Source organism: Colias philodice, chromosome 9 (genome assembly GCF_061535455.1).
Source record: "Colias philodice isolate Cphi_HAF_F1 chromosome 9, ilColPhil1 Martin Lab GWU primary, whole genome shotgun sequence".
In the NCBI taxonomy this organism is placed as follows: Eukaryota; Metazoa; Arthropoda; class Insecta; order Lepidoptera; family Pieridae; genus Colias; species Colias philodice.
Window position 1 is genome coordinate 7,035,719 of NC_143094.1, and position 14,971 is coordinate 7,050,689.

The following is a 14,971-nucleotide window of genomic DNA, read 5'->3' on the forward strand; positions in this document are numbered from 1 at the left end:
AACGATACAAAAGAATTATGATAAAATTGATTTCAATCGAAAACTCTGTTATGTCAATAAAAAAAACACAAAAACGTGTAATCGTAAATCATACCTTCTTGAATTATTTCTGTGCAATACGCGAATGGATCGCCTGAAGTACCGACTGGACAAGTGCATGATGGAATGTGATTGTTGACGGAACATGTAGCACCAGTACCACAAGCTCCTGGACAAGGATCTAGACATTTTCCTCCTTGGCATGCTTTGGTCGGTGAGCACTCGCCATTCGTTGAGCATTCTAGGCGACAACCAATGTATGGATCGCCAAAGAATCCTTTAGCGCACAAACAAGATCCGTTATCACATATGGCATTAGATCCACATGGTGATGGATTACAGGGATCTGGTGTTGGTGTTGGAGCTACGTCTGCAAGTAATAAAATATATATAATTTTAAAGTAATTTTAGGAAATATGTCTATATTCTATACAATTGCAGAAAATGATATTTTATGTGAATATGATTCTAAGATAAACTTACCGATAACTTCGGCACATTGTATAAATGGATCTCCTGAAAATCGTGTGGGGCAGCTACAGATAGGAATATGATCTTGAACTCTGCATTCGGCTCTAAATCCACAAGATCCTTCACATGGATTTCTGCACTTTTCAGCTATACAAGCTTGATGCGACGGACAATCAGTATTGACTAGACATTCTGGATGACAGTTTGGTGGTGCACCTATGTATCCACCAGTGCATGAACACGAAGGATTTCCATTAATCGCTCGGCATTCACTGTATGGTCCGCATGGATTTGGAGAACACGGTTCTATCGGCTGTACTTCAGTTTCGGTAAACTGAATTTCTCGACATCGACTGAAAGGATCACCAGTTGTTCCAAGTGGGCAACTACATAAAGGACTATGGTTTATAACTTGGCAATGTGCACCTATTCCACAAGTTCCTCTACACGGATCAGCACATTTGAGTTTATGACAAGCGCGGTCTGGTGAACATTCGCTACTCACTGTACACTCAGGACGGCAGTCAGGTGGTGCGCCTTTATAATCTGGCAAACATTCACATGATGCCAAACCACCGTTTTCTCTACATACACTGTTTGGCCCACAAGGAGATGGCTGACAAGGTTTTATTTCGAGTGCAGGTTGTTCCTTTGAACATTGAATGAATGGGTTACCCGAATATCCTTTAGCACAAGCGCACGTAGGGACATGATTTATAACAGTACATTCAGCAAAGTTTCCACAAATTCCTGGACAAGGATCTGCGCACTTATTACGTATACAAGCTTTATCTGCAGAACAATCGGAACTTAATACACATTCTGGTCTGCAACCTTCATATGGATTTCCTTGATAACCTTCTAAACAAGAACATGCTCCTGCACCGTCTCTTTGTGAGCAAACAGCGTTCATTCCACAAGGTGAAGGATCACATGGTTTCACAACTTTTTCTGAAAAATAAAAATTATATAAACATATTTATATTGAAGTAGGTAGTCATAAGGCAGCATTATAAAGCATCTACAAATTCTACAAATATCATTGTTACTATTCCGCAAAGCGTTTTTTATGACAGAAAGATATATAAAATTATGAATAAAATATTCCATATACATAAATTAATAAGTTTTAAACGTACCTTCTTGAGGAACACACTGTAAGAAAGGATTTCCTGTATATTTTTCGCGACAAACGCAAGATACAGTGTGACTAACAATAACGCAATCTGCGTTTACTCCACATGATCCTGGGCAGGGGTCTATACACTTATTTCTAACACATGCTTGGTTAGATGGACAATCTGGATTAATGACACATTCTGGTCTACAGTTTGGTGGCTGTCCAATGTAATCATCAGCGCATCTGCAATTAGCTTTTTCATTTCTTTCAATACATATAGAATTTGGTCCACATGGAGATGGATTACAAGCGTCTACTGGTTCCAATGGCGTCATTACAATATCAAAGCAGCTCTTAAACGGATCACCAGTTTGTCCTAAATTACAACTGCAAATTGGACTATGATTAATAACTTCACATCGGGCCTGAAGACCACAGGCGTTAATGCATGGATTAATACATTTTTGGTTTACACAGGCTTTTGTAGGAGGGCACTCTGAGCTAACAACACACTCAGGTCTACAAGCAGGTGGAGAACCTTGGTAACCTTCAACACAGGCACAAACTGCAGTATTTTCGACAGTTCTACACACGCTATTCGGTCCACAAGGTGATGGATGACAAGGATCTAAAGGTGGTGACTTTTCTCTTTCCATATGTTGACAATGCGTAAATGGATTTCCTGTATAATCTGAAATACAGGAACAGCTAGGTATGTGATTTATTACGTCACACTTAGCATTCTGACCACAAACTCCTGGGCAGGGATCACGACACTTGTTACGGAAGCATGCCTTATCTCTAGGACATTCTTGGCTACCTGTACATTCTGGTCGGCAGGACTCATAAGGATTACCTCTATAATCTGGCAAACATGTACAAAAACCATTATCACATTTAGCATTAGGTCCACAAGGTGATGGATTACAGGGATCTTGGGGAGAAGGCGTTGTTGGTGCTGAAAAAAAGTTTACATGTTATTAAAAAAAAGTATGATATTGATATTGAAGTACATAGTTTATTTTTGTAATAAAATTATTTTTTTGTTTAACTTGCACGCTGGCTAGAAGAGATAGTGTTCATAGTTATTTTTTTCATACATTTTCGAGTCATTTAATTTTATAGAAATTTACCTTCGGTGATAGGTGAACATCTTGAAAATGGATCTCCGGTATAACCTTCATTACATACACAAACTGCAACATGGTTTAAAACGTGACAATTAGCTTCAACTCCACATGATCCTGGACATGGGTCTTCACATTTTTGTCTGACGCATGCAAGTGATGCTGGACACTCCGAATTTATGGTACATTCAGGACGACAGGATGGTGGTGAACCAACATATCCTGGCAAACATGAACAAGCTGGACCACTTGACAACTGTTGGCAGCGAGAGTGTGGGCCGCAAGGTGATGGAGTACAAGATGGTGGTCTATCAGTAGTTGCTATAATAGCTGCAATTGAAAAGTAAAACTGAGGTAATATAATTATTTATTATTATTAAGAAATATTCAGTAGTTATTTAGTATTGTACTCACGATAGCATTGCGTAAATGGATCTCCAGTCATACCAGCGGGGCATGTGCAGATAGGGTTATGATTTTTAACTTGACAATGAGCTCGCAACCCACATGTGTTTGGACAAGGATCGTCACATTTCTGATTAACACATGCTCTAGATAGATCGCATTCACTGTTTACTACACATTGGGGTCTACACGATGGCGGTGATCCTATGTAGTTCGGGAGACATGAGCATACTGCTTGCATATTGACCTGTCTACATTGACTATTAGGTCCACACGGTGTAGGTTCGCAAGGATTTGAAGGTGGTTCATATGCTAAAAAAAGAAAAGAAACAAGTTTACAATTATGGAAGGAAGTCAAATAATTGATCAATATAAAACACATGCTTGTTTTGGTCAGTTGCACCAAGAGTTGTAACTGAGCCAATAACACATTTCTATTAATGTAATAAAATAAATAATATTTTCAAATAAAACAATCTCAAAAAAAATATTGTGACCGGTGTGCATAGTTCAAAAAATTATGCAGAATTATTATATTAAGAATTTCACTGTTTTTTTTAGTATAAAAATGAATTTTAACACTTACAATCCAGAGCTATTTGTTTACATTGGAAGAAAGGATCTCCTGTATATCCCTTAGGACAAGTACAAACTGGTATATGTTTTTCTACCGTGCATTGTGCAAACTGACCACACGTTCTTGGACAGGGGTCAATGCATTTATATCGAGTACAAGCCAGATTTAAAGGACAATCGTCATTGCTCTCGCATTCTCTGCGGCAACCTTGCGGGCTGTATGGGTCACCCTCATAGCCTTCAGAACAGAAGCAAGCTCCTGCTCCATTGTGTTCACGACATTCAGCATTTGGACCGCATGGTGACGGTGAGCAAGGACTTGATGTAGGTGTCATTTCCGTAGCTAAAATAAATTGAAAAAATAACTTTTAATCACCTATATTAAAAAGTTAAGAAGGTTTCATACAAGTATATAATAAATAAGAATATAATACGTATTTATCTATTTATTATACTCACACGAAATTATTATTTGTACGCAGTTGCTTGTAGCGTCCCCAGTGAAACCTTGCTGGCAGTTACATACTGGCCTATGATTAACCGTCAAACAGAGAGCATTTAGACCGCATGCATTTTGACATGGATCTTTACAACGTTCATTAATACAAGCTGTATTACTGGGACATTCAGCATCTATAGAACATTCTGGTCTACAGTTCGGTACTCTTCCGATGTAGTTTGGTAAACAAGAACAAGCAGCCTGATCGCCTATTACTCTACACTCCGAATTCGGTCCGCACGGCGATGGTTCGCAAGGATTTGTTGGCACAGTTCCTATGTAAAAAAAAAAACAATTTTTAATTTACGTTTTTTAACGAGATAGTATAGACGTCAAATTTCTTAGTATAAGTTTAACTTACTTTCTTCTAGAGCGCATCTTGTAAATGGATCACCAGTGTACCCAGGTGTGCAACTACATATTGGATTATGTGTAACAACTTGACAGCGAGCGTTTAATCCACATGTGTTCGGGCATGGATCTACACACTTCTTATTAACACAAGCCTTGTCTTGGGGACATTCAGAACTAACAATACATTCAGGACGACAAGTAGGCGGTGTTCCAATGTATCCACTTTCACAAGTACATACACTGTGACCATTCACTGTACGACAAAGACTGTTTGGTCCACATGGAGATGGTTGACAAGGATTTTGGTTTGCATCATCTCTTTCGGGTATAACTAAAAAAACAATTGGCATTATGTAAAATAAAAATAAAATTGAAAAAAACGAATATAAAAAAATGAATTTGTATCCTTACGTTGAACTTCGCATCGAGTAAGTGGATTTCCGGTGTAGCCAGTGAGACATGTGCACGTTGGAGCATGGTTTATAGTTCTACATTCTGCATTTATTCCACATGCTCCTGGACATGGATCTCTACATCTATTATTTGAGCAAGCTTTATTGCGATCACAATCGGAATTAGACACGCACTCCGGACGACAGCCTGTGTATGGGTCTCCAAAGTATTCCGGAAGACATGAACAAGATCCAATACCATTTCTTTCTTTACAAATTGCATTAGCGCCACAAGGGGATGGATTACATGGGTTCGGCGGTGGTTCTGGAGTATCTGTTAATAATAAATGAGTAAAAAATTATTTAAGCCCTATTTCACAGTTTGAACCTGATATTAAATTAGAAACTTACGTTCAATAATAGAACATCCACTGAAAGGATCACCTGTATATTCTTGAACACAATGACATAAGGCTACATGATTTGCTACCGTACATTCTGCATTGAATCCACAAGATCCAGGACATGGATCTACACACTTTTCATTTTGACATGCAAAATTACCAGGGCATTCCGCATTAATAGAACATTCTGGTCTACAGTTTGGTGCAACACCGATATAATTTGGTAAGCAAGAGCATGCAGGCGCTTCACCAACTACTTTACATTGTGAATAAGGACCACACGGCGATGGAATACATGGATTTCCCTTAGGCACCGGAAGAATAGGTTCTAAGAAAAAAGTACAATCATAAGACACAAGTAGATAAAGTAAATAATAGTAGAATAAAGCAAAAAGAATAGTAAAAGTAATAAAGTAAAAGTGTAATAAAAAAGTTCACAGATAATAGAGATCATGCAAATAAATGGGGGATTGTAATTTAAATAACACCAATTTTTATTGATTTGTTTAGTTTTAATATTCATTTTATTCGAACTTTTTAATTGTTTCTTACTTTGTTCCAGTTGACAAGTTACAAAAGGATCACCAGTAAAACCTGCTTTGCATGTACAAATAGGATTATGGTTTATAACTTGACATCTTGCATTGACACCACATGTTCCCACACATGGATCTCTGCACTTTTGTTTAATACACGCTTGATGCTGTGGACAGTCTGTACTGATGACACACTCCGGTCTACATGTCGGTGGGGATCCTATATAGTCTTCTTGGCACGAACAAACCCCATGTCCATCGAATATTTTACAGTTGCTGTATGGACCGCATGGTGACGGAAGACACGGATTTATGTCTGCTGGAACTAAAATACACGATATGTGTAATTTGATTTTCCGCAAATTATTATAATAATGTATAACGTGAAATACTAACTGTTTTTCTGTGGATAACAAGATATTGTGGGGTTTCCTTCGTATCCATCAATACATAAGCAAACAGGAGTATGATGTGCTACGTTACATAATGTGTTGACTCCACATGCGCCTTCACAAGGATTAACACATTTATTATTTGAACATGCCTTGTCTGAGGGGCAATCATTATTTGTAACACATTCAGGACGGCAGCCCATGTAAGGATCACCAAAATAATCAGGCAAGCATGTGCAAGCTCCAGCTGAATTTTTCTCTGTACATATTGAGTTTGGTCCACATGGGGATGGATTACATGGAGTTGTGTCATATTCGCTGGCAACTGTTACTGTACAAAGAAAACCAAAGTTTTACTATTAATAATAACTCTTTTCTTAGGTTTAGAACATTTATAATTTACACTTACCAATAAAGTAACAACCACTAAATGGATCTCCTGTATAACTTTCTTGGCAATGACAAACTGCTTTATGAGAGATAACAATACAATCTGCGTGTGCACCACACGATCCCTCACAAGGGCTGGTACATTTTTCGCGTATACAAGCTAGATTACTAGGACATTCTTCATCGTAAATACATTCTGGGCGGCAATTTGGCGCTCGACCAACATATCCAGGTTTACATGAACATGCCGGTGTTTCACCAACTATACGACATTGCGAATTTGGCCCACATGGAGAAGGAATACATGGATTACTAGATGGTTTTATTTCGCCTAAAATTTAAATAAGATTATAAATTTTTCACTTAACCTGTTTAATTATATTACACTTGCAATGTTAAAATGTATATTGACTTACGTTGTTGAAAGATACATTGTATAAAAGGATCGCCTACGTAGTTGTGTGGGCAACTACACAAAGCATTATGATTTACAACGGTACATTTTGCATTTTGTCCACAAGCTCCAATACATGGATCCACACATTTAGCATTGCTACACGCTCTGTTTGGCATACAGTCGCTGCTGACCATACATTCGGGACGACATGAAGGTGGTGAACCGAAATATTCTTCTTGGCATGCACATATAGCATGACCATGACTTACTCGACATACACTATTGGGACCACATGGTGATGGTGTACAAGGAGCTATTGGTTTGTCTATTTGGCCTACAATTTAGAAATTTCATGTTAAATATTTGTAATATTATTGATATTAAATATTTTTCAATATGAAATTATTTTTTCAACATACTTAGGTAACATGAAGTAAAGGGGTTTCCTTCGTAACCGTCAAAACAAGCACATGACGGAGCATGATTATTTACACGACATTCTGCATTCATACCACAAACTCCAGGGCAGGGATCTTTACACTTATTGTTAATACATGCTTTATCCTTGGGACAATCGGAATTTAGGACGCACTCAGGTCTGCATTCTATATATGGATCACCATAATAGTCTGGTAAGCAAGAACATGATCCTGCTCCATTCCTTTCTTTGCATACAGCATTAGAGCCACAGGGTGACCTAGCACATGGATTCTCATATTGAGGTTCAATTACTGAAATAACAAGTTATCATAATTTTAAATATTTTCGTAATAATATGCACAACACTTCACAAGCTATATATTTTCCGTAAAAAACTTACTTGGCATCAAATAACATCCGGAAAATGGATCACCAGTGTACCCTGAGTCGCAAGTGCATATAGGTACATGTTTAACAACATCACATGCAGCATGAATACCACAAGAACCTGGACATGGGTCACCGCATTTTTCAGAAATACATGCTAAATTTCCGGGACATTCAGAATTCATAGTACATTCAGGTCTGCAATTGGGTGGACGGCCGATGTAATTGTTCAAACATGAACAAACCGGTAATCCGTTAATATCCTTACATTGTGAATGTGGACCACATGGATTGGGCAGACAGTTATCAATTGGAGTCATTTGCTCTGTTTAAAAAAATGTTTTATTTTTGTCAATTACGATCATTAATAATTTTGTTAATAATTAGTACTAATTGAATGTTAATAACTTACTGTCTTCCAAATAACATCGCACAAATGGATCACCCGTATAATCACTGAAGCAACTGCATACAGGATTGTGATTTACAACTTGACAATTTGCGTTCATACCGCAAGTACCCGGACAAGGATCTTGGCATTTTTGGTTTACACATGCTCTGTTTGGTCGACAATCAGAACTTACGATACATTCCGGTCGACAGTTAGGTGGTGAACCCACACACATATCGAGACACGTACAAACAGCGTGACCGTTAAATGTTCGACATTTACTATAAGGGCCACAGGGTGAAGGGTGGCAAGGATCAACTGGATCTTGAATAGCTGAAGTACATAAGAGGAAATAAAGAAATCATAATATAAATTTACATCAAAATAGTATAAAGAAGGATAAAGAAATAGTTTCTTACTTATTATAGGAGTACATGCATGAAGAGGGTTTCCAGTAAATCCATTTAAGCAGTAACATGAAGGTGCATGATTCGTGACACTACATTCAGCGTTGCGCCCACATGTTCCTGGACAAGGATCTACGCATTTATTATTAAAGCAAGATCTGTCCATGGCACAATCTGTATTCATAACGCATTCGGGTCTACAGCCTAAATATGGATCCCCATAAAATTCATCTATACAAGTGCAAGCGCCAGCACCACCTTTTTCCCGACAAATTGCATTAGGTCCACAAGGCGAAGGATTGCAAGGTTGTCGTGGAACTTCTTTAGAAACTGAAATTGGAAGGTGGAAGAACAACACATATGAAAAGATTTCATGCAGTCATAGCGGGTATCGAGAAATAATAACAAACACTTACTTTCAAATGGATTACAACCGGCAAAAGGATCTCCAGAGTAACCTTCGTCGCAGGAACATATCGGCCGATGATTCTGAACCGTACACTTGGCGTTGAAACCGCAGGAACCCACACAAGGGTTGATGCAGATTCCGTTGAGGCATGCGAGTGCGAGTGGACAGTCTTGATTGATGAGGCATTGCGGGCGGCAGGCCGGAGGAGCTCCGAGCGTTCCCGGCTCACACGCGCACACGGCACGTCCAACTTCATTCCGACACGTTGAATGGGGTCCGCACGGAGATGGTAAACAAGGATCGGGTGCTGGTTGAGAAATAGCTGTGGAGCAACAATAATACACTGAATTTCCTGCTAAAAAAATAATTGATTGGTAGATTTTAATGAAAAGTAAATTAATTACTACTACTTATTTTAAAATAAATCTATACTAATAACTTACTCTTCCTATAGCATTTGATGAACGGATCACCCTCTGGGAAACTTTCTGGACACGAACAAATCGGATTATGTCCGACAACGTGACAACGTGCGTCAAGACCACAGCTGTGTATGCAAGGATCTTTACATTTGAGATTTATGCAAGCTTTAGTAGGTGGACAGTCAGAATTAACTGCACATTCCGGTCGGCAAGCGGGAGGAGCTCCTTGATATCCAACTCGACATGAACATGCTGCTCTGTTATTAACGATGTGACATTCGCTGTTTGGTCCACATGGAGAAGGCTCGCAGGGGTTGAAAGGTGTGGCTATTGAAAAAAATAAAGGTCAGTCAATTGATATTCATTGAAGTTTATGACAAACAATTGAATAAATTCCAATTGAAGCGTTGCCTGTATGTAATTTTTATTAATACCTACTCGTCATATAAAACAAAAAATGTTGTCTATAAGTAGTGATAAGAAAAGTAAAGTGATGCTCAGTAAGAAATGTTGTAAGTATACAATTAAAATGTACTTTTGTAGAGTTGCAGAAATTATTTAAAAGAAATACAAAAAAAAACATTTCTTTTTACTTACGATTTCTATACTCCGGTCGACAAGAAGAAAACGGATCGCCCTCATAGCCTTTAAAGCAGGTACACACCGGCACGTGATTAGTTACAATGCATTCTGCATTAACTCCGCAAAGGTCTTTGCATGGGTCCCGACAATGATTTGATAAACAAGCTAAATGATTGGGACAATCTGAGTTTAAGATACACTCAGGTCTACATCCTCCTGCATATGGATTGCCAATGTTAGGTGGGATGCAAGAACAACGAGCTGCATTATTTATTACGGTGCATATCGTATTTTCTCCACAAGGCGAAGGATTACAAGGAGTTACAGAATCGTCCTTTGAAATTGCCACACAACCTATGAAGGCGTCTCCTTTATGACCTTCCAGGCAGCTGCATAGGGGTGTATGATTGATAACGTTGCACTTTGCATTGTTTCCACAAGCTTCTGCACATGGATCGGAACACTTTTCATTAATACACGCCTGATTAGGTGGACACTCTTGACTTATAACACATTCCGGCCGACAGTACGGAGGTGCTCCTGAGTAGTTGAGTTGACAAGAACACACCGGATGATTTGATTTAATTTCACATACTGAATTAGGTCCACAAGGGGATGGTACACATGGATTTGAGTCAATTGGCGTGCTTTCAACGAAAGCTGTGCAGGCTATGAATGGATCGCCGGTTTCTCCAGATCCACAGCTACATATAGGATTATGATTAACTACAATACATTGAGCACCAACACCACAGCTGCCTTGACATGGATTTACACATTTCTGATTTACACAAGTTTCTTTCTGCGTACAGTCAGAGTTACTAACACATTCAGGTTGGCACATAGGTGGTATACCTCTAAAACCTGGTAAACAAGAACAAACTGCAAATCCTGTATCTGATACGAGGCAACGACTGTACGCTCCGCAAGGAGACGGGTCGCAAATAGACAATGTAGTTGGTATATTCGGCTGATTTTGACACCGAACGTATGGATCGCCTGTTAAATGGGGTGGGCAATAACATACAGCATGATGATTAATTGTCTCACACTGCGCTCCTATACCACAAACATCTCTGCAAGGATTTTCACATTTATTATTTAAACATGCCAAGTCTGAACTACAATCACTGTTTACAACACATTCTGGTCGGCATGAAATATATGGATTTCCAACGAAATTTGGAAGACATTGACATGTTAAACCACCATTTCTATCATCACATCTAGCATTTGAGCCACACTGCATATTATCACATATTTCCGGTAAAATAGCTGAAAATAATTAAGTATAGTTAATTAATGAGTACTTACTTCAAAAAGAGAATGAGAAATCTGAGTTATACTTACGATTAGAGGTTGTTTTACAATTTTCATAAGGATTTCCATCAAAACCATTCCTGCATCTGCACACAGGATTATGTTGGTAAACTGTACATTCTGCATTTAGACCACAAGAGCCGGCGCATGGATCTATACATTTATTTCTTATACATGCTCTATCAAATGCGCAATCCGAACTCAACAAGCATTCCGGCCTGCATGCAGGATTATTGATAGAATTAGGTCCAACACATAAATTGCAAACTGCAAATTTGTCTCCGAAGGTATCGCAGTAAGAACTGCTATCACACGGATTTGGTAAACAGGGTTGTTTTGTGGAGTTATCCGGCGTTATTACTATAGCTAAAAAGAAATAGATGATTTAATTAGGTTTAGAGAGACGTTTTTTATTAAAAGAATTTTACAGGCTTAAAACTTAATATAATAATAATCATAAGAGTTATGTAATAGTATAAATAATAAATACAAGAATATATGACTTTATAAATAACTTACGTCGATATATGCACTGGATCAATGGATCTCCTATATAGCCATCGGGGCATAAGCATGATACTGTGTGGTCAGAACACAAACAAACGGCGTTAATTCCGCACACGTTTTTCGTTGCACATGGATCAACACATTTACTATTAATACAAGATTCGCTGGACAAACAATCGGAATTCATAATACATTCTGGTTTACATTCTGTCAATGGATCACCTTGGAAGTCTGGCGGACATGAGCAAACTGCTTTGTTCCCAACATCTTGACACATGGCATTTGTTCCGCATTTCGTTTTAGAGCACGGGCTATTTGATTTCTGACTTTCTGGTAGTAAGCAGCAAAGAAGTGGATTGCCTTCATAACCATCTTCGCATACGCATACAGGGTGATGAGATTCAACATGACATTTTGCATTCAGGCCACATACGCCAGGACAAGGATCACGGCAAGTATAACCGATACAGGCTCTATTTATTGGACATTCATCATCTATTTCACATTCACGTGACAAGCACCCGTTTAAACTATATGGGTCTCCAGTACTACCCTCTGGACAAATGCATGATACCTGACCTTCATAGTTAACGTTACAAATGGCTTGGGGACCACAAGGATTTGGACTACATGGACTCTTTTGAGGCTGACAGCCTATAAAAGGATCACCTATAAATCCAGCACGACAGAAGCACATTTCAGTGTTACTGCTGACGTAACAATCTGCATTAGTTCCACATTTGCCTGGCTTACATAATACTTCTGGTGGTAAGTAAAATTGATGGTTGCAAGATTTATAAGGATTGCCAATAGTATTTTCGGGACAATAACAAGCAGGAGTTCTATTAGGATCACAACGAGCTCCAATGCCGCACGTGTTAGGTTCACAAGGATTTCGTGCTTCGATACATCCTCTGACAGTATTCGGACTTTCTACGTAGCCTGGTAAACAGGTACACTTCGAAAAACCATTAGATAAAACTGTGCATTGCGTATTAGGCCCACATGGAGAAGGATTACATGGGTTATTCGGTAACTGGCAAGGTTGCCTAGGTGGGTTGCCTTCATAATTTGGTAAACAGAAACAAGCTGGTTTGTCATCTATTACTCTACATCCTGTATTCGGTCCACATGGATTGGGTTCACATTCATTGCCCTCAGGAACTGAAAAAAATGTTTTTGTAAAATTATTAGCCAAACATACTTTAGAATTAACAGAATTAACCGAGAGTCACTTATATGAATCGAGCATTACTACACTTACTGCAATTTTTGAACGGATTTCCAGTAAGTCCTTTAGGGCAGAAACATATTGGATTTCCATTGTCGTTTTCACAGAATGCATTTACGCCACACGGGTTAGGTGAACAGGGATTTGCTGGGGGCTCACAGCCAATCATAGGATTGCCAGTAAAACCAGTCAAGCATTTACAAGAAGCACGATGATTAATAACGTCACAAATTGCGTTTATACCACATCTGCAGGGAGAGTCACATTTTCCATTTATGCATGCCTCTGTATTCGCGCATTCGTTGTCTGATCGGCACCCTTGTACTAAAATAATAAACACGAATATTAGTTAATTTTAGAACTACGAAACAATATAAAAACCATTGATCGTGATATGGGATTTGAACCCGCATCATACAATAAATATTAGCGTCACCATGAACCGCTCCTCTAGAATTCATCTCAATCTACTCTAAAGTGAAATAACATACCTTGATAGCAGTCGAGGAAAGGATTTCCCGTAAATCCGGCTAAACATTTACATTGAATTCCGTGGTTCACCGGGTAACATTCAGCATTTTCACCACAAGTATCAACAGCGCACGGGTTTATGCATACTCTGTTCAGTCTGTCACATAGCAGTTCGGGCGGACAATCTTCATTATACTGACATACTGAATGGGATTCAACGACTAAAAATAAAACGTGGAAATTTATTGTACTGTGTCTTTATTGGTGAATATATACCCAATATGTTCATGATGCTTACCTGGCACACACCCGACGTATCCATTTCCCTGGTATCCTTCAACACAGCTGCAATCTGATCCGTGATTGGTGTTTATACAAACTGCATTAGGTGCACACGGGTTATGTATGGCACACGGGTGTTGACATGCATTATTTATACAAGCTTCCGTCAAGTGACATTCTTCATTTCGAGTGCAACCAGCTGAGTAAAATATAAAATAAATATATTTACAATTTCCACATGCATTCTGTTTATTTACATTTTTTAACTATATTTAAATCATTTGCACAATAGTCGCAATCCATTAAAATAAATAAATAATATTCACATGAAACTTTAACGAATTGTTCTTTTTTTTCTTAATATACCTCAGAAGATACTCATATCCAGGTATATTATTTGAAACAATCCTGACTAGCAGAATATTGTTGCAGACAGAATTTTTTTGGAATAGCTGCTATCACTGTACTAAACTCAGGAAATTTATAGACCATCTTACTTACCTTCTAGGCCAACGAAAGAAGATAAAAAGTTAACAAACTGTCAAAAGATCATTTTGCACGCCTCATAAGCGAAGCGTTGAGGTGGGTACTACTGTCACTTCGCGCAAAACATCTGATTTTTCAAACTTAAAATGTCTTTATGTATCATACATTGCACTTGTAAGATAATACATACACACACATATTAAGAAAAAACACTATTTTTAACGTTCATGATATTTTTGATGTCATTTTTGTTATTTAAACTAGTTAAAAAACAGTTTAAAAAAGTTCTGTCTTGGACGTCCGTGTGTCTGTATGTGCGGATCCTTTTTCTTGTTAACACGATAGCGACCGAAATACTTTACTAATCGAGTCTTTTTTTTTCTCTTACGCTTGAGTATGCTCAGGAATAGAACCCTTTCATTTTTCAGGGTCTGATTCGATGTGGTTTAATTGTTATTAAATAAACAAAAATAATAATTAATAAATATTTATTAAAAAAAATTATGAGGCGTGCACTTTTGGATTTTCCAAATTATTTTTTTTTGTTTTGAGAA

General features: G+C 38.2%; 1 protein-coding gene across 1 annotated transcript in view; it reads right to left on the minus strand.

Annotated features, from left to right (window-relative positions):
* Positions 1 to 14,971, minus strand: part of dpy (fibrillin-like protein dumpy) — a 99,041-nt gene that overhangs the window by 44,587 nt on the left and 39,483 nt on the right. Inside the window, exons 30-55 of the mRNA XM_089698681.1 lie at positions 13,948 to 14,130; positions 13,670 to 13,870; positions 13,212 to 13,502; positions 11,960 to 13,111; positions 11,471 to 11,806; positions 10,136 to 11,395; positions 9,560 to 9,865; positions 9,124 to 9,438; positions 8,720 to 9,037; positions 8,322 to 8,633; positions 7,923 to 8,234; positions 7,522 to 7,833; positions 7,122 to 7,436; positions 6,725 to 7,036; positions 6,320 to 6,646; positions 5,940 to 6,248; positions 5,395 to 5,715; positions 5,003 to 5,317; positions 4,599 to 4,922; positions 4,198 to 4,512; positions 3,749 to 4,081; positions 3,172 to 3,474; positions 2,764 to 3,087; positions 1,650 to 2,588; positions 523 to 1,461; positions 95 to 409 (exon numbers count right to left, since the gene is read on the minus strand). Coding sequence (XP_089554807.1) covers positions 95 to 409; positions 523 to 1,461; positions 1,650 to 2,588; positions 2,764 to 3,087; positions 3,172 to 3,474; positions 3,749 to 4,081; positions 4,198 to 4,512; positions 4,599 to 4,922; positions 5,003 to 5,317; positions 5,395 to 5,715; positions 5,940 to 6,248; positions 6,320 to 6,646; positions 6,725 to 7,036; positions 7,122 to 7,436; positions 7,522 to 7,833; positions 7,923 to 8,234; positions 8,322 to 8,633; positions 8,720 to 9,037; positions 9,124 to 9,438; positions 9,560 to 9,865; positions 10,136 to 11,395; positions 11,471 to 11,806; positions 11,960 to 13,111; positions 13,212 to 13,502; positions 13,670 to 13,870; positions 13,948 to 14,130 — 10,989 coding nt within the window. The remainder of the gene's footprint in view (positions 1 to 94; positions 410 to 522; positions 1,462 to 1,649; positions 2,589 to 2,763; positions 3,088 to 3,171; positions 3,475 to 3,748; positions 4,082 to 4,197; positions 4,513 to 4,598; positions 4,923 to 5,002; positions 5,318 to 5,394; positions 5,716 to 5,939; positions 6,249 to 6,319; positions 6,647 to 6,724; positions 7,037 to 7,121; positions 7,437 to 7,521; positions 7,834 to 7,922; positions 8,235 to 8,321; positions 8,634 to 8,719; positions 9,038 to 9,123; positions 9,439 to 9,559; positions 9,866 to 10,135; positions 11,396 to 11,470; positions 11,807 to 11,959; positions 13,112 to 13,211; positions 13,503 to 13,669; positions 13,871 to 13,947; positions 14,131 to 14,971) is intronic.